This window comes from Pangasianodon hypophthalmus, chromosome 15, assembly GCF_027358585.1.
Source record: "Pangasianodon hypophthalmus isolate fPanHyp1 chromosome 15, fPanHyp1.pri, whole genome shotgun sequence".
Lineage (NCBI taxonomy): Eukaryota > Metazoa > Chordata > Actinopteri > Siluriformes > Pangasiidae > Pangasianodon > Pangasianodon hypophthalmus.
The window spans coordinates 21174750-21197147 of record NC_069724.1 but is presented as its reverse complement, the minus strand read 5'-3'; the positions used below and the strand labels follow the sequence as shown (position 1 = coordinate 21197147).

Here is a 22398-nt window from a genome sequence, read left to right as displayed (position 1 = left end):
TTAGGCTATAGGCAAATATGTAATTATATAAAAAGTTAATGAATCATACATGTTTATTATTCTGGGGCACACACACACACACACACACATATATACATATACATATATATATATATATATATATATATATATATATATATATATATATATATATATATATATAAATAATGTTTTATAAGTTGTAACATTTATGTGTAATAAATGTCACTTTAATATGCAAAGACACTTTAGGAATCTAACTTTATTTGAAGATTTCTTTTGTTCTTTTGTTTTGTTAAAATAATATAATCTCTAATCTGGCCCAAGTCTGAGATTCTGCTTCTTGCCAACTCTGGTTTTAATTAGAGCATTTAACTTCAGTAAAAAAAAAAAAACAATTTTACAAAATAAATCCTTATTTTATGCTTTTGAATAGCATTACTTCACATAAAACATAAGATAAATTCAGAAACATTTCATTGCTTCATTCAGTGTTTGTTTATTATAATGGCCTTTAATCAGCATTTAATTAACACAACCAAAACTACATTAATCCCAGTTAAATAGTATCCCTTAACACCCATAGCAACATTTTGCACAAATAGTGTGTGTATACAGTGTTTTATTTGTTGAAATTCATTTTAAGAATAGGATTCATAAACAGTATAAATTGATTACCAATACACCAAATAAAATATTACACCAAAGAAAATCATGCTCATTCACAAATCAGTGTAATTATAATCGTTATTATTGTTATGGTCAAAGCCAGGAGGCATTTCAAGGTTTGTAAATATTTTTACAGGAAAATTTTTGTTCAAAAATGTTAAAAAATGAAAGTTTAATTTTTTTATTTGTTACTTGACATTTATATCTGCATTTTAATATCTATATCCTTGTTTTAATAGAACTCTATAGCATTCCCGACTGCTCTGGAAAAGAATGATTGCTGAATAAATGAATAAATAAAAGATAATTCACCACAGAATCTGGAACATGACTCAATTATATTCTCAGCTTGAATGTAGTCTTTTTCCTTCATGGACTGAGTTTACGGATGTTTCTCACGCGTACAGTGAAGTTGCTTGAAAGTCCCAGTCTGCTCAATTCTTGTTGAAGCTGGCAAAAATATTAAATATTTATATAAATCCTGCAAGTACTGTAAAACTCTTTTACAAACAAATATGCCACATCTCATCCAAAATAAATGTATACTGCTTCATAACACTGTTACTAATCACATTTAAAAATAATATTTAATAATATTTAATGTTTAGGAACATTGATTAAGCATCTGTCTGTTTCAGGTAAAAGAAGACATTATAGCAGGAAAGTTTACTCACTTCAATCAGCACCAATCTTTTAATCTGAGAGTTTAACAGATTTTCATGAGCAGTGACTTTCATTTGCAGTCCCATCACAGCACCTGTGATAAAAGTGTTAATTACAACCAATAAAGTGAAATTTGGAAATTCTTAAATTTACAGATTTTTTTTATTAACATTTTTTTTTATAACATTCACTTAGTTAATGAAGAATTCTAATGTAAAACAGGATCATGGATATCTCTATTAATTTTATATAATCACATAAATTGTGGTTTTGCTTACCTGGAGTGAATGCTGCCAGAGCACAAGGAAGACACAGTTAGGATTAGAAAACATCTGGTAATCTTTACATCTAGAAACATTGCTATTGCCAACTTTCATAAGCATCTTTAGACATACAGCTACCACTAAACTGTATTCCTGTCTTAGTTGCATTAGTATTATGTTGTGTTTTTTTGTTTATTCTTCTTCTTCCAGTTACGCAGAAAGGAGATAAACTCACCAGTGTAGCAGATGAAAGGGAAACTGGCTAAACAGTTTTCATCTGTCCATTGGCCGGACAGATCCACAGCTGTGCAGTGCTGATTTCCACGTTGTCCAGGTGAATTTATACCGTTATCAGGTTCTGCAGTTGGTTCTGGACTCGCTGGTCTCCAATATGTAAATGTTGAGTTGCTCTGATCTGACCATAATCGGTTCCTATACAGACCTATCCATACCTCATAGCCGTTCATGATACTCGGTATTTGCTGAAGTTCAGTCTCATTTCTCACACTGGCCAGGTCTGTGTAATTCGCTCTGCAAAAGCTCTGAGCTTCTTCCCAAGTCTTTTGATCATAAATCCACAAATACGTATTGTTCATACCTAAGGTTGAGAACATTATAAAAATCACAATTTCCTACAGACGATAGCTGTATTATAATTAGCTGTCTGATTGTGATTCAGATGACCATATCAGCTACAATAGCAGGCTAAAAGAATTTAGCACAAATGTTTCCACATACTGAGAGCTTACCATTATAGCAAACAAATGACTTTCTGTCAGTACAAGGACTGTCAAACCATTTCCCGCTGTACCCCATGGAAACACATAGCTCTTGTCCATTGTAGTTATCAGGTTGATGAGACCATCCTCTGAAGTCTCTCTCTCCCTCCTGGTAGAAAGCATCATCATCCAGAGACCATTTCCAGCCGTCCAGATCATCATACTGTCCAATCCAGGCTAAACCTTTGTAGCTGCCATTTACTGTGTTAAGGAGTGCGTTCATTTCCTCCATGTTATCAATGGTAGCCATGTCAGTGTAATTCTCTCGGCAGTATCTCTGTGCTTCAGTCCAGGTCTTTCTCTCATTAACAAAATGATACTGATGAGAGGATGTTGAGGACTTCGCTAAAGAGGGATAACAACAAAGGTTAGTTATAACTTTTAATCATTCTTTTCAAAAGGTACATTAAAGGTAGTTTGTATTCATTATTTGTAAGTAATAGTAAAGAAAGAATATCGGCAATATCAACACTATTGCTATTATAGGCAGACCCTGTACAGTTTATATTTAAAAGTGCTTTGTCAGTTTTATTTCTGACACAACAAAAATCTACTCACTACTGTAACAGAGGAATGGGAAAGCTTCACTACAGTTTTCATCTGTCCATTTCCCATAAAAATAATCATCAGTAAATGACACAGCAGTACAGGATTGATTCTGTCCATAATTATCTGGTTGTCCAGGTTTCCAGTTGCTGAAAGAGGAGTTGCTTTTATCTGACCAAGACCTGGTTCTGTACAGGCCAATCCAAAAACTATTATAATAATAAAAAATAGATATTAATGATCTGATCTTCTGGTTCTCAGTCTCGTTCCTCACACTGGTCAGGTCTGTGTAATGCTCTCTGCAGTATCTCTGAGCTTCAGTCCAGTTCAAGCTCTGAATAACCAGGACATATCTTTCACTGGCATTCACTCTGCCTAAAACAGACAGTATTAATATAGAATATTTTGTGGGAGAAAACTGTACTTTTAGAGAATATGTGTATTATATTTTGAAAGCTATTTTGTTTGAAGCTACTTTCATTTAGCATTGCTGCTATGCTCACCATCAAAGCAAATGAATGGAAGTGTTGAAGAACAAGAGATCTCCCACCATACTGCATCAAAACCCGAAAAGTATGCACACTGACTGATTCCATACCAGTTTGATGGTTTGTGTATATACCAGTTTCTAAAGCTTCTCTCTCCATCCTTGTAGAAAGAATCAGCATCCAGAGACCATTTCCAGCTGTTCAGATCATCATACAGTCCAATCCAGGCTAAACCAGAGTAGATGCCATTTACTGTGTTAAGAAGACTGTTCATTTCCTCCATGTTATCAATGGTAGCCAAGTCAGTGTATTTCTCCCGGCAGTATCTCTGTGCTTCAGTCCAGGTCTTATTCTCATTAACAAAGTGATACTGATGGAGTGTACATGATGAGCCTGTGCAGAATTCTTTAAAGGACAAAACACCACAATAAAATTTTCTGCAGATAAACAACATTTTCTATGCAAATATTGTTGTGAATAAACAAAAAATATTTAAAGTGGCCATATTTTTTCATCTTTTTGGATATGCTTTAAAGACAAAGTATCAGAGGTTGAGAGGTTCTATACAAGTTAGGTAGTGTCTTAGAAATCACAATATTGATTTCCTCCTGTTTATATTCCTGTAATTATGGAGATGTACATATCAAATTCATGCTGCTATTTTTTCACACATTTAGACTAGTGAAAATTCTATGACTTGTCAACACAGATGCATAATTGTAAATTACTAAGAATTTGCCCAAATCAGTTTGAACTTTCCAGAGGAAAATTATGAAATAATTGACGTTTGGATTGTGGGTGGAATTAGATGTCAGTGATTTTCTTATAAGTTTATTCATATGAAATTAAACCCTTAAATGTTTAAGTTGGTTCCCCCTTTACTGCTATAACAGTCTCCACTCTAATGCGTACGCTTTCCACTAGACTTTGGAACATGGTTGTGTGGATTTGTGCCCATTCAGCCAGAAGAACATTAGTGAGGTTGGGCAGTGATGATAGGAGAGAAGGTCTGTTGTGCAGGCAGCATTAATTCATGCCAGAGGTGTTCAGTGGGGTTGAGCTCAGGGCTCTGTGCAGCCCACTAGATTTGTTCCACAGAAACCTTGGCAAACCTTGGCTTTATGGATCTTGCTTTGTGCACAAAGGCACTGTCATGCTGGAACAGGTTTGGACTATGCCTCTTAGTTCTAGTGAAGGGAAATATTTGTGCAACTTTGTGTCCACATTCAGTACTTTTGACATATAATGTATCAATAAAAAAATGATAAATGTTTGTGATATTTATTTTGTTAGACTGAATAAAGCTTCAGGTTTTGCGAAAAGCAATAGGTAAGGCTGATTAGAAACTCACTTTTATAGCAAATAAAAGGGAATGTGGCTAAGCAGTTCTCATCTGTCCAGTGGCCTGAATCTATGAATGATACAGCAGTGCAGTGCTGATTACGGTATTCCCCCTCAGCATATAAACCATTGTCTGGCTGTTCATATGTGTCTGGTCTCCAGTTTTCATATGTGGATTCCTGTTTGTCTGACCAGAGTCTGGTCCTGTATAGACCAATCCAAGCATCAGAGCCACCTGTGACATTGAGGATTCTTTGATTATCTGTTTGGTTCCTCACACTGGCCAGGTCTGTATAATACTGTCTGCAGTAATGCTGAGCTTTTGTCCAAGGCATGTGCTGGCTTATCCATGTGTAATTTTCTGTTCCATTCTTTCCTGAAATGATAAATGTGCTCAGTAACACCTAAACCAAAAATCACACAATCACACAATCATCATAAATTGATTATAATTGATTCTCACCATCATAGCAAACAAAAGTTAAATATGCTCTACAGTCTCCATCAAACCATGTTCCATCAGATCTAATAGAAACACACAGCTCTTTTCCATTGTAGTTATCAGGTTCATGGTAAAATCCTCTGAAGTCTCTCTCTCCCTCCTGATAGAAAGCATCATCATCCAGAGACCATCTCCAGCTGTCCAGATCATCATACAGTCCAATCCAGGCTAAACCTGAGTAGCTGTCATTTACTGTGTTAAGGAGTGTGTTCATTTCCTGCATGTTATCAATGGTAGCCAGGTCAGTGTAATTCTCTCGGCAGTATCTCTGTGCTTCAGTCCAGGTCTTATTCTCATTAACAAAATGATACTGATGAGAGAATAATGATAATGTTGCTAGAGCAAAAGAAAAAAAAATGTTGTTTATGTTCATTACTTTGGAAAAATTCATTATAGGTGGTTTGTGTTCATTAAGAGCAAGTAATGCTACTGAAAATTGGCACTATAGATAGACACAATGTTTTAAACAGGTGTTTTGTCAGCTTTTTTTTTTAAATCACAGAACAGAAATCTACTCACTACTGTAACAGAGGAATGGAAAAGCTTGACTGCAGTTTTCATCTGTCCACTTCCCAGAATCATTAAATGACACAGCAGTACAGGATTGATTCTGTGCATAATTATCTGGTTGTCCAGGTTTCCAGTTGCTGAAAGAGGAGTTGCTTTTATCTGACCAAGACCTGGTTCTGTACAGGCCAATCCAAAAACTATAATAATAAGTATTATTAAATATTAATGACACAATCTTCTGGTTCTCAGTCTCATTCCTCACACTGGTCAGGTCTGTGTAATGCTCTCTGCAGTATTGTTGAGCTTCAGTCCAGTTCAGGTACTGATTAACTGGGACATATCTTTCACTGGCATTCACTCTGCCTAAAAGAGACAAATGAAATATGGGAAAACTGCACATTTAGAGAAACTATGTACTAAATTTAAAGTTATTTTGTTTGAAGCTATTTTCATTAAGCATATACATAACTGCTGTGCTCACCATCAAAGCAAATGAACGGACGTTTTATGGAACAAGAGTTCCCCTGCCATACTCCGTCATAATACGATAAATATACACACAAACTGTTTCCATACCAGTTTGTGGGTTTGTTTATATACCAGTTTCTAAAGCTTCTCTCTCCTTCCTTGTAGAAAGAATTATCATCCAGAGACCATTTCCAGCTGTTAATATCATCATACAGTCCAATCCATGTTCGCCTGCTGTCCCAGATGCCTATGTCAGTAAGGGCCAGTTGCTCTTCAGTGTTAGTAATACTGGCTAAATCAACATAATTCTCTCTGCAGTATCTCTGTGCTTCATCCCAGGTCTTACTCTCATTAATGAAGTGATACTGACGAGGGAGACAGAAGCCGAGGCTGAAAAGCCCTATGAAAGAGGCAAAAACAACAAGTTTTACATATTGAATATAACTTGAGACCACTGAGGCCCTGATTTACTAAGATCAAAAATAAAGTAAGGTTATTTGATGCAATCATTAATATGAATAATAATAATGCTTGTCATCATTGCTTGTCATTTCATACTGGCTGATGCTAGCTATTAGCTGAAATACCTGAGGTCAGCCATCATGCTCTGTCAAAACAGTTACGTATTTTGATAATTTACTAATTTATCAAATGAATTCAACTGAAAAAAAAAAGATTTGCATAGGTTACAACCAAATGTGTATCACTTACCATGCGAATCTCTCACACTCATAAACATTGATTAATATGGCCATGGTAGTTTGATTATTTTGTCTTTCGTCACTAGATGAATGCATCCTCTGTAGTCCACTGCTGTATTTCTCCAAACAGTTTCAAAACAGCATTTTTTACATTAATTATGTAATTAAGTATTGAACTTGGTAATTGTTTGCACATTGCCATTGGTTTGATTAAAAAAAATGCTGAACTGGTTTTGTAAAATAGACAAAATAGTGTATGGTGTAATCCTGCAGTAGCTGACAATGCTATCAATATAACGCCTGATCTATAACATAATAATGTTTAAATATTTTACCCAGTGGTATAATATATAAAAAAGAAGAACAACAATAATGCTTATAATTATAGTAAAATGTGTCTGTATCATTAAGTTTCTCTACCACATATTCAGACCCTTAGAGAAGGCATTCCAAACTGAGGTCAAGTGCATCCTGTTTGTTTTAATTATATTGAGAAGTCTTTTGTCCATGAAGTCCAAAGAACTCTCACAGATCTGGGGAAGGGTATAAAACCAATTTCTAAAGCTTAGAATATTCCAAGGAGCAGAGTGAGAACCATCAAGAATCGTCCTGGCGCTGGCTGTCCAGCCAAACTCGGTATCCTCCCATCCTGAGGAGGATTTCTGAAGCTCTTTAGGTTCTTGGTCACCTCCCTGACCAAGCGTCTTCTAGCTCAGTTACTGTCCTATTCTGTTCTACTTTCCGAGCCTTGTTTATTGGTGTTAATTTTATAAACAATAAATAAATAAATAAATAAATAAATACACAGATGAACAAATATATTGTGAAATAATTCAATAAATAAATAATACTGCTCATTATTATATAATATTTTTTAATCATACTTACAGTATTTTCATTCATTTTAATTTGTTTTATTTAATTTTAACAGGTTTTATTTCATAATTCCCATTTTCATTTCTTAATTACACATTGCTTTCATAATGACACTTTTATTTCATTCTGTTTTAGTCTGTCAGTCAGCACAAATGGGCTTGAACATATTGAGTGATTGGCTAATCCTTTGCTATCAGTTATTTTGCTTGGACTGGGCAGGACATTTTTTTTAGTGCAAGATTACCTACTGGCAAAGTTGTGTGGCATATGGAAGATCTCAATGAGCTCGAAAATAGATAGACAGGATTTAACAGCAGGTACTATTTTGACCTGTATTGGAGATTTGTAGTAATGCTCGGGCCCCTATAATATCACCGTCAGCTGCCAGTGCTCAGGCACATGAGTGCTCTTCAAGATAGAAATGTTGACAGTGAAGTCGTTATTTAAGACTGATTGGGCACTGTGTTCTTATGGAAGTTTTATGAAGCCTTTGGCAGGGACAGGTTTTGAGGCTGAGATGAAGGAATGCTGTCCAAATGCTGTCATTTTCTCACCCATGTAGTCAAGCAACCTACACTGTCCCCACCGTTCAACTCGAAATTCCTTTCCGACTGAAATTCTTGAACTACCAATAATCTCTGAACCGGCCCCACTGGTGTTGACTGATATTACAACAGAATGAAATAAAAGTGTCATTATGCAATGCGGATGAAACTGCTGTTTAGAATTATTATTATTATTATTATTATTATTATTATTATTATTATTATTATTAAAACTGGCAGACAGATCCAAAACTTGAAGCAAAATCATAAACAGAATCAGGCAAGAGGTGAGGTGATAAGCAAACAGCTCTATGAGGGCTAAATCCAAAATATAAAAACCAGAATAGCAATCACAGAAACGAAAGGCTTGGTAAGTCAGGTAAGCGTACACTGAGCGTTACTTTGCAAAGAGTTATTGTGAGAGTCTGTGTATATATAGGGTGAGGGTGTGATTGGAATCAGGGGTGCATGGTTAGAATTCAGGTGAGCGTGAACGTGCCAGTGGAGTGGTGTTGGGGATTGTAGTCCGTGGTGGGCATGCGTATAGGCCATGGTGTATTCTGGGAAGTGGATTTTCTGGTGCATTCCAGTGTTGGATTGACATACTGACTATCCAGTTTTTCATGTTCTAGGTTAATTAACTCTCTTCTGTTGTGTGAACAAACACCACAAGTACAGAAATTGGAACTATTCTGGTTTCTTACTTAAAAAATGGAAAAGTAAAGTAACTATTCTTGGGGTTACTGTCTTAACCATATAACAGAAGCTTCAGGAATGGTCAAATGTGCACATTTTGTTATTACACACTCTTGTTCGGTTGTTTAGCTTAGAGTAAATTGTTCTCTGTGGTTTACACTGAAATACACACAGTCTGAACTGTTTTTCTAAATTGTTCAATATCAATCAAAAAGCATATTTTGAGTTTGACTAACACATTGGCATGTTGACTATATTATTAGTTGTAGGTTTGCTCATCTAAGCTTTATATATTTTCTGAGCCTGCTTTACATGCTCTAGTAAAATTTTCACAATGTTTAGCAATGGAAGCATTAGACATAATCGGATCTTTGCCCATTAGGAGGTTTAACCTCATAACTCCATGTATTTGTGTGTACCACTTTACACCCTCTGTTAGTGATTGTTCTGTTGACGAAGTATAAAGTGGGTCCAAAAGTCTGAGACTACAAGTGAAAATGCTTCTATTTCGCATACTTTGCTAATTTAAATTTTAAAAAGAGAATTAAATTATATTATCAGTAATAGCTGGTGAACTTCTTGAGTGAAAAACAGAATCTTAGAATTTTTTTTTTTTACATGAATTTCACAATATCTTAGTTATTTGTTTATCCCCTTCTGCTTTACTGACAGCTTGCACAGCTTGAGCTGGCATGGACTCCACAAGTTTGTGTAAAACCTGATGATCTATGTTAGATCAAATCCATGGGAGTGTTGTCTGAAAGAGTGTCAAAGAAAATCTGAAGTTTTGTACAAAGTAGATACAAATGTCATGTCATAAATGTGCTTCAGTTTAAACAGTGATCTACAAGTTGTGCAGAATCTTGAATATTGAACATTTCCTTTGTTTGTTTTCATTTTGTCTTTAAAAATTTCAAGGTGTAAATGGAAAAATAATCCCAGATTTTTAATGTGGTCTCAGATTTTTGTACCCCACAGTATGTCAAGAAAGGAAATGTGGGTTGCACTGGGAAGGAGGTGTTTGGGGATATACTAGAACGATAATGGTTGATACACTTAAACCTTTTCCCCCCACATAAAACGGTTATAGAAACTAACTTTTCCATGAAAAAAAAGTCAAAATTCAGTAAACTTTCCCAGTATTTTGATGTACTTTCAAGTACTTTTGAGAGTGTTTAATAAAACAATTATTGTATTTTTCTTAAAATGGCGAAAACATGTTTATGCAAATTTAGTACCTGCCATTCAGTCATATTCATTTGCACACAATTTTTGTTCTAGAAATATTCAGGGTGTGATACATCTCAATGTGGCTGCTAGGGCACGTGCTCGTTTGAATGATACAATACTCCATATACCTTATTAGTAAGTCAGCTTGCAAGTTTTTTCATTAAAGGTTATAAAATTTGCATGTCTTTTTACAAGTAAATCAGCACCGCAAGATTATATAAATACTTTATCTGTGTTCATTTATTATTATTATTATTATTATTATTATTATTATTATTATTAAATTAATTGACCTGATGTGCAGTCTTTATATATAACTATAAACATTATAATCTGTATAAAATAACACAAAACCATACAACTCACCCATGAGCAGCAAAAACTGAAACATGGCTCCTAGTGGAATATTTAAAAACAGAATATCTTTAACAGAAACATACAAAAGTATCATACATTACATGACTTATGAAATTGAGTATTTATATCCGGATTGCTAAAATCATATTAATTCTGGTGATGGTAAAGTTTTATTCAGATACCTTACCTCATGGATCTTTGCTCTTGTCTCCTGTTTGTACGTTTCTGCCGATTAATTTTGTACTAGCGAAACTAAATAAGAATTCTGAATGTTAGGATTGACAGCATTTGGGAAGGGCTTGGTAAGATGCAGTAAAACCGGTTATATGTAAGCTACTTACATTAACCACGAATGTGGTACTCCTATCCAGTATGTTAATGTCAAGGCAGAAATCTTGGAGAACAAGATAAATTATGATCACCTCATTCAGTATGTTCCTCTAAATGTGGTAGGACCGGTTAGTCTTATGCTTGTGAGTGTGGAAGATTGCATGCAATATCTGTGACATTGTTTATTAATTAAACGTACATTTTACTCACAGTTATTCATTTTCAATACTTCTCTCAATTCATTATGTGAAATGGCCTGGAGTGATTGGGTTAGGGACATCTGAGCTGTACCACAGAGCAAACAGGGACAAGGTGTACTGTCTATGAGATGCTTCCAGCTTCTTACATACTCATGATTACTTAGTGTATAGTACTAGTATATTATATTTAGTATATCTCCTTACCACTTATTATATGATATTGACAGGGGCAGCTTTCGATCATTTGTTTGGTGTTGTAGCGGAGAAAATCATGCACTGTGCACACTACATAAGCAGTCACCATGGGAGCGTGCAGCAAGTAATCACCACACTAACTAACTACACCACAGTGCCGCTTCTAAATTCTTAATTTAAAAGAAAAAACATTCAACAATATAAATCCCTAATTTACCTTTTCAATAGCATTACTTCACTTACACTTACACATTAGATAAATTCAAAAACTTTCACACATTCCTTCATTCAGTGCTTGTTTTATTAGAACAGTCTTTAATCAAAATTTAATCAACACAGCCAAAACTACATTAATCTAAAATTTAAAAATTCAAAAAAAGAAAGTCAGATAGTATCCCTTAACACACATATCCAACTGATGATTTGATTATTGCAGAAAATATAACATATTAAACTTTTCTATAAATCCCACCAAGCAGAAATAAGTACAGTGTTTTATTTGTTGACATTCATTTTAAGAATATCCCTTATAAGCAGTAATAAATTTCCAATAAACCAAATAAAATATTACACCTAAGAAAATCATGCTCACTCACAAATCAGTATAATTACAGTCATTATTACTGTTATGGTCAAAGCCAGGAGGCATTTCAAGGCTTTTGAAGGCTTTTCTAGTCTTTAATTTAATTTGCATTTGTGATTTAGATTTGCATTTTAAATATCTGTGTATACATGGAGTAATGTAGGGGTTGGAGTAACTTTACAACATTCCCAACTGCTCTAGGAATGAATGATTGCTGAATAAATGAATAAATGAAAGATAAATCACAACAAAATCAGTTATATTCTGAACATCAGTGTGGTCTTTCTCCTTCATGGACTGATCTTACGGATTTTTCTCACATTCACAGAGAAGTTGCTTGAAAGTCCCAGTCTGCTCAATTCTTGTTGAAGCTGACAAAAAATGTGAAATGTAAGAAATCCTGCAAGTACTGTAAAACTATTTTACACTTAAATATGCCACATCTCAACAAATGTAAATGTATACCTCTTCATCATGTTGGACAACAAATATTTCCTAAGATATTGCTACATAAATGTCTACACATTATCTACAAAATAAACATAATATAATGTCTTATACCCTTGTTAATAATAGCATTTAACATTGAGTCATATTGAATAAGCATCTGCCTGTTACAGATAAAGGAAGACATTATATAAAGATCAGTTACTCACTTCCATCAACAAAAATCTTTGCATCTCAGAGTATAATAGACTTTCCTCAGCTTTGACTTTCATGCGCAATCCTGTCACAGCACCTGAAAAAAGTTTTGCATTATAATCAATAAAGTAAATACATTCACATGTATGCTATACATATGCAACTTTATACAGCTGAGATATGCAGCGTATCTCCAACACTTTTGAAAATACTTAAATTTTGATTATTGACGTATGAATTGAAATGAATTATTTTTATATATATATATATATTAACTTAGTTAACTATTGAAATTTAATATACAACATGATCATAGCTATCTACACCAAGGTTACATATAGTGTTTTTCCTCACCTGGAGTGAATGCTGTCAGAGTAATAGGAAGACAGAGATAAGATTAGAAAACACCTGGAACTCATGGAACATCTGGAATCATAGGTACTCTCAACTTTCATTAGCATGTTTCTTTTAACTAGCACTACTAAATTAAATTCTTGTACTTGTGTTATATTGTATTAATACTATATTTTAGATTACAGTTTATTTTTCTTCATTTTACTCAGAAAGGAGATAAACTCACCAGTGTAGCAGATGAAAGGGAAACTGGCTAAACAGTTTTCATCTGTCCATTGGCCGGAATGATCCACAGCTGTGCAGTGCTGATTTCCGTATTGTCGAGGTGAATTTACACCGTTATCAGGTTCTTCTGTCTGTTGTGGAATCGCTGGTCTCCAATATGTGAAGTTCGAGTAGCTCTGATCTGACCATAATCGGTTCCTATACAGACCTATCCATACCTCAAAGCCGTTCGTGATGCTGAGTATCTGCTGAATTTCAGTCTCATTTCTCACACTGGCCAGGTCTCTGTGATTTGCTCTACAGAATCTCTGAGCTTCTTCCCAAGTCATTGCGTAATAAATCCCCACATATGTGTTGTTCGTATCTAAGGTTGGGAGGATTGGAAAAGTCACAACTTCCTACAAACAATAGCTGTATCATGGTTTATATTCATGAGTAATTTTCAGCTGTAGTAGCATATTAGAATCACTGCATGAATGATGAATGTTGCCACTTACTGATATATCATTCTTACCATTATAGCAAACAAATGACTTTGTCTCAGTGCAAGGACTGTCAAACCATTCCCCTCTGGAGTTCATGTAAACACACAGCTCTTGTCCATTGTAGTTATCAGGTTGATGATACCATCCTCTGAAGTCTCTCTCTCCCTCCTGGTAGAAAGCATCATCATCCAGAGACCATCTCCAGCTGTCCAGATCATCATACAGTCCAATCCAGGCTAAACCTGAGTAGCTGCCATTTACTGTGTTAAGGAGTGTGTTCATTTCCTCCATGTTATCAATGGTAGCCAGGTCAGTGTAATTCTCTCGGCAGTATCTCTGTGCTTCAGTCCAGGTCTTATTCTCATTCACGAAGTAATACTGGCGAGAAGATGATGTCATTACTAGAGAAGGGTCACAAAATGTTAGATATTCATTTTATTTTTATTTTAGTATTAAATTATAGGTAGTGCATTCTTTAGGTACACAGTCCCCTAAGGCCAAGTGTTTTTTGCAATATACTGAAAACTTTTCGGATTGAGATCAATCAATCGATTTTCCTTCTCTTCTCAGCTTCAAAATGGCTTGCTTTTGTCCCATATACAGCTCTCTGGTCTGTTGGTTTATCATTTTTAACAACATATGCAGTCTTCACAGGTGAAACCCAGGGCTCAAATCAAGAGTAGACATTCAGAGCTATTAATTCTTTAAACAATTAATCTAACAGGGCACACCTGGACAGCAAGAAACATCTGGCAGTCACTTGTTTCAATATTTTTGATCACTTGAAAAGTGAGTTCTGACAAAAGGTGCCTAGTTGTTTAACCAAACCGAAATGTCTTCAGTACATAGCAAAAACAAATGAATTAGCCTTGCCATTCCAATACTTTCGGAGGGGACTGTAAGTGATATGAAGGAATGTAGAGTATATTAATGCAATGCATAGACACTGTACTGAAATACGCTGTACTTTTTCTTTATCAGAAAACAGAAAACTACTCACTAAATTTCTTGTGTAAATGCTTGTACGAACATTTTACAAATAAATTTGTTCATATCCAGCTTGATAAATGAGGCCAATTATGTGTAAGTAACAGAAATTAATGTATATAGGCACTATCAACACTATCGGTACTATTACTCCCATCAACAGACACGGTACAGTTCATATTTAAACGTGCTGTTGCAGTTTTGTTCATGACACAACAGAAATCTACTCACGGCTGTAACAGAGGAATGGAAAAGCTTGAGTGCAGTTTTCATCTGTCCATTTCCCAGAATCATTAAATGACACAGCAGTACAGGATTCATTCTGTCCATAATTATCTGGTTGTCCAGGGTTCCAGTAGCTGAAAGAGGAGTTGCTTTTATCTGACCAAGACCTGGTTCTGTACAGGCCAATCCATAGAGGAGTATTATGATAATAATTATAATAATAATAGTATGAATAAAAAAATTTAGATATTGATAATCTGATCTTCTGGTTCTCAGTCTCATTCCTCACACTGGTCAGGTCTGTGTAATGCTCTCGGCAGTATTGTTGAGCTTCAGTCCAGTTCATGTACTGATAAACTGGGACATATCTTTCAGTGGCATTCACTCTGCCTAAAACAGACAGTTATAAAAACATAACATTTTATTGGGAAAACTGTACTTTTACAGAAAATGTGTACTATATATAATTTGTTCTAAATGTATTTTGTTTGAAGCTTTTTTTTTTTTAAAAGGTATCTTATACATAACTGCTTTGCTCACCATCAAAGCAAATAAACAGAAGTCCCCAAGAGCAAGGGCACTCCTGCCATACTCCATCAAAACTTGAAATGTATACACACAAATTGTTTCCATTCAAGTTCTTTGGTTTGTTTATATACCAGTTTCTAAAGCTTTTCTCTCCATCCTTGTAGAAAGAAGCAGCATCCAGAGACCATTTCCAGCTGTTCAGATCATCATACATTCCAATCCAGGCTAAACCAGAGTAGATGCCATTTACTGTGTTAAGGACTTTGTTAATTTCCTCCATGCTATCAATGGTAGCCAGGTCAGTGTATTTCTCCCGGCAGTATCTCTGTGCTTCAGTCCAGGTCTTATTCTCATTAACAAAGTGATACTGATGGAGTGTACATGATGATCCTGTGCAGAATTCTTTAAAGGACAGAATACCATAACTACATTATTTGTACATCAATAAGGATGTATGAATGAACTGTATGATGTAGGATGTATGAATCAAATGTTATGTGAATAAACCATAATGTAAGTAGCCGTAACATTTCATTATTTTGGACATTTGGATAAGACCAATCATCAAAGGTTGAGCAATTCTGTGCAATTTAGGAAGTGTCTTAAAAATGACAAAATTATTAATCTCTTTAATTTCTTTTTGTTCTTGTAATATTCGAGATATACATAGTAAATACATGCAGCTGTATTGAAAACTGTGAATTTCTAAGAATTTACACAAAAAAAATTAATTATAATTTAGCCCAGGTGTGGAAGGAAGATATCACTGATTTCTTGCAGGTTTATTCATTTGAAACGGAACCCGCAACTGTTCCTTTTTACCATTAAAGAAAATGGAAAATATGAATAAAAAAATACAAAGGCTGATAAATACATGTTTATGTGACATTTAATTTGCTAGACTGGATAAATCTCTTAATATTTTTGCAATAATCAGTGAGTAAAGGAAAAGTAGATAAACTCACTTTTATAGCAGATAAAAGGGAATGTGGCCAAGCAGTTCTCATCTGTCCAGTGGCCTGAATCTGTGAATGATACAGCAGTGCAGTGCTGAATACCGCTTTCCCTCTCAGCATATAAACCATTGTCTGGCTGTGCAGGTATATACGAAGTGTCTGGTCTCCAGTTTTCATATGTGGATTGCTGTTTGTCTGACCAGAGTCTGGTCCTGTATAGACCAATCCAAGCATTAGAGCCACCTGTGACGTTGAGGATTCTTTGATTATCTGTTTGGTTCCTCACACTGGCCAGGTCTGTGTAATACTGTCTGCAGTAATCCTGAGCTTGTCTCCAGGGCATGGGCCAGTAAATGAACGTGTAATCTTCTGTTCCATTTTTTCCTGAAAAGTTAAATGTGCCCCATAACACATAGAAAAAAAAGCAATATTTATTCTATAATAATAATAATAATAATAATAATAATAATAATAATAAATGTTATTATTATTATTACTGTTGTTGTTGTTATATTCTCACCATCATAGCAGACAAAAGTTAAACTATTTCTACAGTCTTCATCAAACCATCTTCCATCAGATCGAATAGAAACACACAGCTGTTTTCCATTGTAGTTATCAGGTTGATGTTCCCATCCTCTGAAGTCTCTCTCTCCCTCCTGGTAGAAAGCATCATCATCCAGAGACCATCTCCAGCTGTCCAGATCATCATACAGTCCAATCCAGGCTAAACCTGAGTAGCTGCCATTTACTGTATTAATGAGTGTGTTCATTTCCTCCATGTTATCAATGGTAGCCAGGTCAGTGTAATTCTCTCGGCAGTATCTCTGTGCTTCAGTCCAGGTCTTATTCTCATTAATAAGATGATATTGACGAGTGGATGTTGATGACAATGCTAGAGAAGAATAACAATGTTAGTTTTAATGCTCAAAAGGTGGTTTGCATTGAATAAGTGTAAATAATACTAATGAAAGTGTATTGGTACTATAGACTGACATTGTACAGTTTGTATTGAAATGTGATTTGACAGGGTTTCTTTTAATCACAAAGCAGAAATCTACTCACTACTGTAACAGAGGAATGGAAAAACGTCTCCACAGTTTTCATCTGTCCATTTCCCAGGACCCTGATTATAGTAATAATAATGATAATAATAATCACTATTAAATGACACAGCAGTACAGGATTGATTCTGTTCATAATTATCTGGTTGTCCAGGTGCCCAGTTGCTGAATGAAGAGTTGCTTTTATCTGACCAAAACCTAGTTCTGTACAGGCCGATCCAAACACTGTAATAATCATAACTAGATAATGATCTGATCTTCTGGTTCTCAGCCTCGTTCCTCACACTGGTCAGGTCTGTGTAATGCTCTCTGCAGTATCTCTGAGCTTCAGTCCAGTTCAGGCTCTGAATAACCAGGACATATCTTTCAGTGGCATTCACTCTTCCTAAAACAAACAGTTTCAATATGTAAAATTTTAAAAATATGTAAAACCTAAAAAAGTTCATGACTAAAAAACATATTCTAAAGATATTGTTTGGAGCTATTTTCTTTTAGAATATACATAACTGCTATGCTCACCATCAAAGCAAATAAACGGAAGTGTCCAAGAGCAAGAGTACTCCCACCATACTGCAGAATAACTTGAAAAGTATACACACAAATCGTTTCCATTCCAGTTCCTCGGTTTTTGTATAAACCAGTTTCTAAAGCTTCTCTCTCCCTCTTTGTAGAAAGAATCATCATCCAGAGACCATTTCCAGCTGGACAGATCATCATACAGTCCAATCCAGGTTTGGCTGCTGTTCCAGATGTCTAACATGTTGGTAATGGTCAGTTCCTCCTCAGTGTTATTAATACTGGCTAAATCAACATAATTCTCTCTGCAGTATCTCTGTGCTTCCGCCCAGGTCTTATTCTCATTGATGAAGTGATACTGACGAGGGAGACAGACGCCAAGGCTGAAAAACCCTATTAAAAGCACAATAACATTTTTGTATGTTGAATGTAAATTTAAATGTATTACCACTGAGGCCCTGATTTATTAAGATAAAAAATAAAGAGCCCTAATTTGAAATCAAATTTCCATGTGTGTAGTCAGTGGGCATTTACAGGTGATTTAAGAATAACTGATTCAAAAGTGGGGGGAAACATAGAAAAAAGTTATGTTTGGGCTAATTGTTCATAATAGCCATTGGTAAGCAGTTTTGGAAACGCTACAAGCTTCCAAGTAGCTAAGTTATAGCTGAACTACTCTTTTGATAAAGTAGCTAACTACAATACAAGATACTAAGAAACAGGTACTTTTTTAAACTGAGGAAAATCAACTGTGATATGATTTTATCGTATCCCTAATTTATTGTACCAAATAAGAATATACTTGCTTTGGCCAGAGTATGTCATAACAAGGAGATTTTGCTCTTCTATTTGTAAACCACTTTTCGTAACAGTTAACATTATTTGAATGTAATGTAACAATCTTTAACACTCTCTGTTCAGTTTGTTTCAGGAAGTAACCAGGTAGCTAGTTAATGTGACTGGGCACACGCTAATCCACATATCACTGAATTAAATGGTGTTTCATGCAATATGAATAATAATGTTTGTAATCATTGCTTGTTATTTCATACTGGCTGATGCAAGCTATTAGGCTATAAATACCTGAGGTCAGCTGTCATGCTCTTTCATAATAGTATAATAGTTATGTATTTTGATAATTCACTGCTTGTCACATTCATCCAACAGAAAATACTCAACACCTACCGCAATCACCCTCATAGCTAGTTAATCAACACTCATAACCAAAAAAGATAATGAGCTACCCACCATTACTTGTGTTCTTAAATTGGTACTTGCTTTAGATGTTGACATAAATATGCATCCATTACCTTGTGAATCTTTCACACTTCATACACATTAATAAATACAGCCATGGGTCTTTGATGGTGTTGTTTTCATCAATCGAAGAATGTATCTTCTATAGTGCAATGCTGTAATTCTCCAGACATGTTCATACAAGCTGAGGTGCACCTATGTGCATTCCTAATTAAAAGTATTGAGTTGATACTAAAACTAAAATTAAAAGTTGATGGGCCAAGCACACATTGTCCAAACAAAGTACGATTTACACAAATCAACAGACAACAGAAGTGATTATTTTTTTGGTCTGAACATAAAAGTTTTAGAGCTTTTCTTTTTACCGTCTTTGGTATTCAGAGGAAAAACAACATTATGTCAGTAGAGCATTCCAGGTTTGAAACACTAAAAATTATAAATCATTAATGCAACTCCCTATCTCTTTTTAAATGTGTGTGTCTGTAATACTTAATAATACTAACAGTTTCATTGTAAAGATATTGATAGATATTAGTTTTTATCCTTCCATCTAATATCACCTTCAGCTGCCTGTGCTTGGGTGGATGAGTGCTCTTCAAGATATAGACATTGACAATGAAGTTGTCATTTGGACTGTCAGTTAAGACTGATTGAGCACCATGTTCATATGGAAGTTAATATGGAAGTTCATATGGAAGCCTTTGCTAAGGACAGACTGCTGTTTTGACAGTATTTGGTCCTGAAATGAAGGAATGCCTTCCAGAAGGTTGGCAGCCTATTCCTATTTAAGAAGTTCAGAAATAGTCTTTTCAGCCATATAGTCAAGCAGCCTACACTTTCCTCACACTTCTACTTGAAAAGAATACAGACTATGTAATGATTGGTGTTTGGTGTGCTGTTGATTTGGCCAGACTGTATGGGCAAACAATGATCTCTGGCCCCGCCCCACTGATGTTGACTAAAGGATTAAAACAGAATGAAATAAACAACTTTTTATGAAATAAATGTAGTATTATTAAATAAAAGACTTTTGAAATTATGAAATTAAAGTAGTCTTTTAAAAAACATTGTGAATTAAAAACAAGTTTCTTCCTTTGTTAAAACAAATCTACTAATGTTTCTTATGTTATTGGATTGCCTCACTTTTTCCTATTACATGTTATAGATATAAGTATATTTTCCATAAAGAAGCTATTATCAAGCTATTAGCTTATAGTAATAACTAACTGACCACACTGAAATGAAATGGGGGAAGGAAGGAAAATGAATGTATATATTATTATGAAAACACCTAAGAAAAACACACTTGAAGCCATAGGTTTTTTTTGTACCCAGAGGAAACCCCTGAAGCACAAGGAGAATTTGCAAACTCTGTGCATACAGGGTGGAGACGGGAATCAAAACCCCAACCCTGGAGCTGCGAGGCAAACAGCTCAACTCCAACAGAATCACAGAATCCGCATGGACAGTCAAATGTGCAAATTATCTTAATAGACATTCTTGTTCAGTTCACATATTCAAAAGTACATATGTAAAAAGCAGACACAAATATTATATGCTTACAAACAATTAAACACTTAAATCAGCAAACAAATTAATAATGTGAACTAATATTGGTATTAAAGACATACAACTCACCTATGAGCAGCAAAAGTCGAAACATGACTCCGGTTCTATATACGGAAAGACCGATTAACAGACACATTTGAAAAAAAGTACAACTAATAGAAGCAGTTGAGTAAATCATGCAATTATATTTTGAAACTTTTTTTTAAAAGCCAGATTGCTAAAATCATATTAAGTCTCATGTATGTCTGCTGTCTCCTGTTTGCACCTTTTTGTCAGTCGACTTTGTTTCAGCATGACTAGATAAGAATTCTGACTGGCAATAGGACTGAAATCACGTGTGAAGGGCTTGAACATATGTAGAAAGACTGGTTATTTAATGCAGCAACATTAACATCACAATAAAGATATTAGTTAAAGTAATTGAACTAATCGTCAAAACTAAAACAATTATATATTGTATACACACACTAACTATTATTCCTATTTCTGTTAAGTTATACCACAATTTCCTGAGGAAACCTGTATTCTTTACTCAGAAAGATTCTATGAGATGCTACATATTTGTGTGTGTTTGTTATAAGTTATGGCTTTGGATGGATGAATGGATGTATTAATGAATTTGTCTAGCTGCTTATTTCCAGGTTTGATTTCTAGGCACTGTTTCAGGCAAAACACTGAGCTTCACCTTGCTTCTTTATTTCACCTTTTATCTCAGTGTAACATCACTCAGTTCAATCAGGCACCACCGACCGAGTTTATCATTGTTGTCTTTTTTCCCTTCCTGAATACATTCCGCATTCCTTCAGTAAATATACATATTTTTGATAAGGGTGTCATGGTCCGCTTCTGACATATCATATATTTCATGTTCGCAATGCAGGTATGAGGAAGTCTTTTCTCATACAGCAAAGAAATGATTCTTATTTTTGTTCAAGGCTTGATCAAAAATTGCTTTACAGCAACCAGCAACAAAAAAGACAGCCTTTTCAGGTGATAAAAGATGCCTTGTCATTGCATTTGAACCAACAAACCCAACAAGCAAAATTATGATTATAGCTTAATCTTATGATGATTTGTTACATTAGCAATTTGTAGTTTGCCATCAGTAACTTGGCTACACATACTGTACTTGAATCTAGTTAACAACCTAAGCAAATCCACTATAAAAAAAAAACCAGTAAAATATGAATATAAATCCTGTATACTTTAAAATAGAAATTAATCTGGTTAAGAATTTCTGAGAAATTCTGAGTGGGTTCGTTTTACAGACAACGTGCTGTCTCAAAGAAAGTAATTTTCTTCACCTTGGAAGAAAACCCTTTTTATACTCTTATATCTTAGACATGGACTCTTATACTTCTGTCTCTCTATCTCTATAACTTGTGGTCTGATTTCCTCAAACTGAATTACATGTGTTGCAGCGTGATTTTGCATCTTGACAAACACCACAGTTAAACTGAGCTGCATTTCCTGCATAGCTATGTGAAATTAGGCACACAAGTGGAATGTACACATAAAAATGAAACACGACTTTATCTTTGGTACACACAATGTCTCTTCAGAGGAACTGTCTCTTCACTCTGTTGTTGCAGGGTCTAAAAGCAATTATGGCCTACAAAGAAATAAAAGCAATTATAGCCTACAAAGAAATAAATGAAATGTTTTACAT

General features: G+C 34.8%; 1 protein-coding gene across 1 annotated transcript; it reads right to left on the bottom strand.

Annotated features, from left to right (window-relative positions):
* Positions 1 to 332: 332 nt before the first annotated feature.
* On the bottom strand, positions 333 to 21052 carry LOC113535571 (macrophage mannose receptor 1-like). Its single transcript, XM_053240421.1, has 20 exons — positions 20799 to 21052; positions 17907 to 18296; positions 17389 to 17772; positions 16844 to 17218; positions 16333 to 16707; positions 15380 to 15769; positions 14846 to 15229; positions 13657 to 14028; positions 13144 to 13506; positions 6222 to 6608; positions 5750 to 6103; positions 5192 to 5566; positions 4739 to 5104; positions 3403 to 3792; positions 2912 to 3274; positions 2324 to 2698; positions 1810 to 2172; positions 1590 to 1601; positions 1323 to 1405; positions 333 to 1098 (listed from the first exon to the last, which is right to left on the bottom strand). The coding sequence occupies exons 1-20, from the start codon at positions 20905 to 20907 to the stop codon at positions 1018 to 1020; spliced, it is 6291 nt and encodes a 2096-aa protein (XP_053096396.1). The 5' UTR covers positions 20908 to 21052; the 3' UTR covers positions 333 to 1017.
* Positions 21053 to 22398: the final 1346 nt, after the last annotated feature.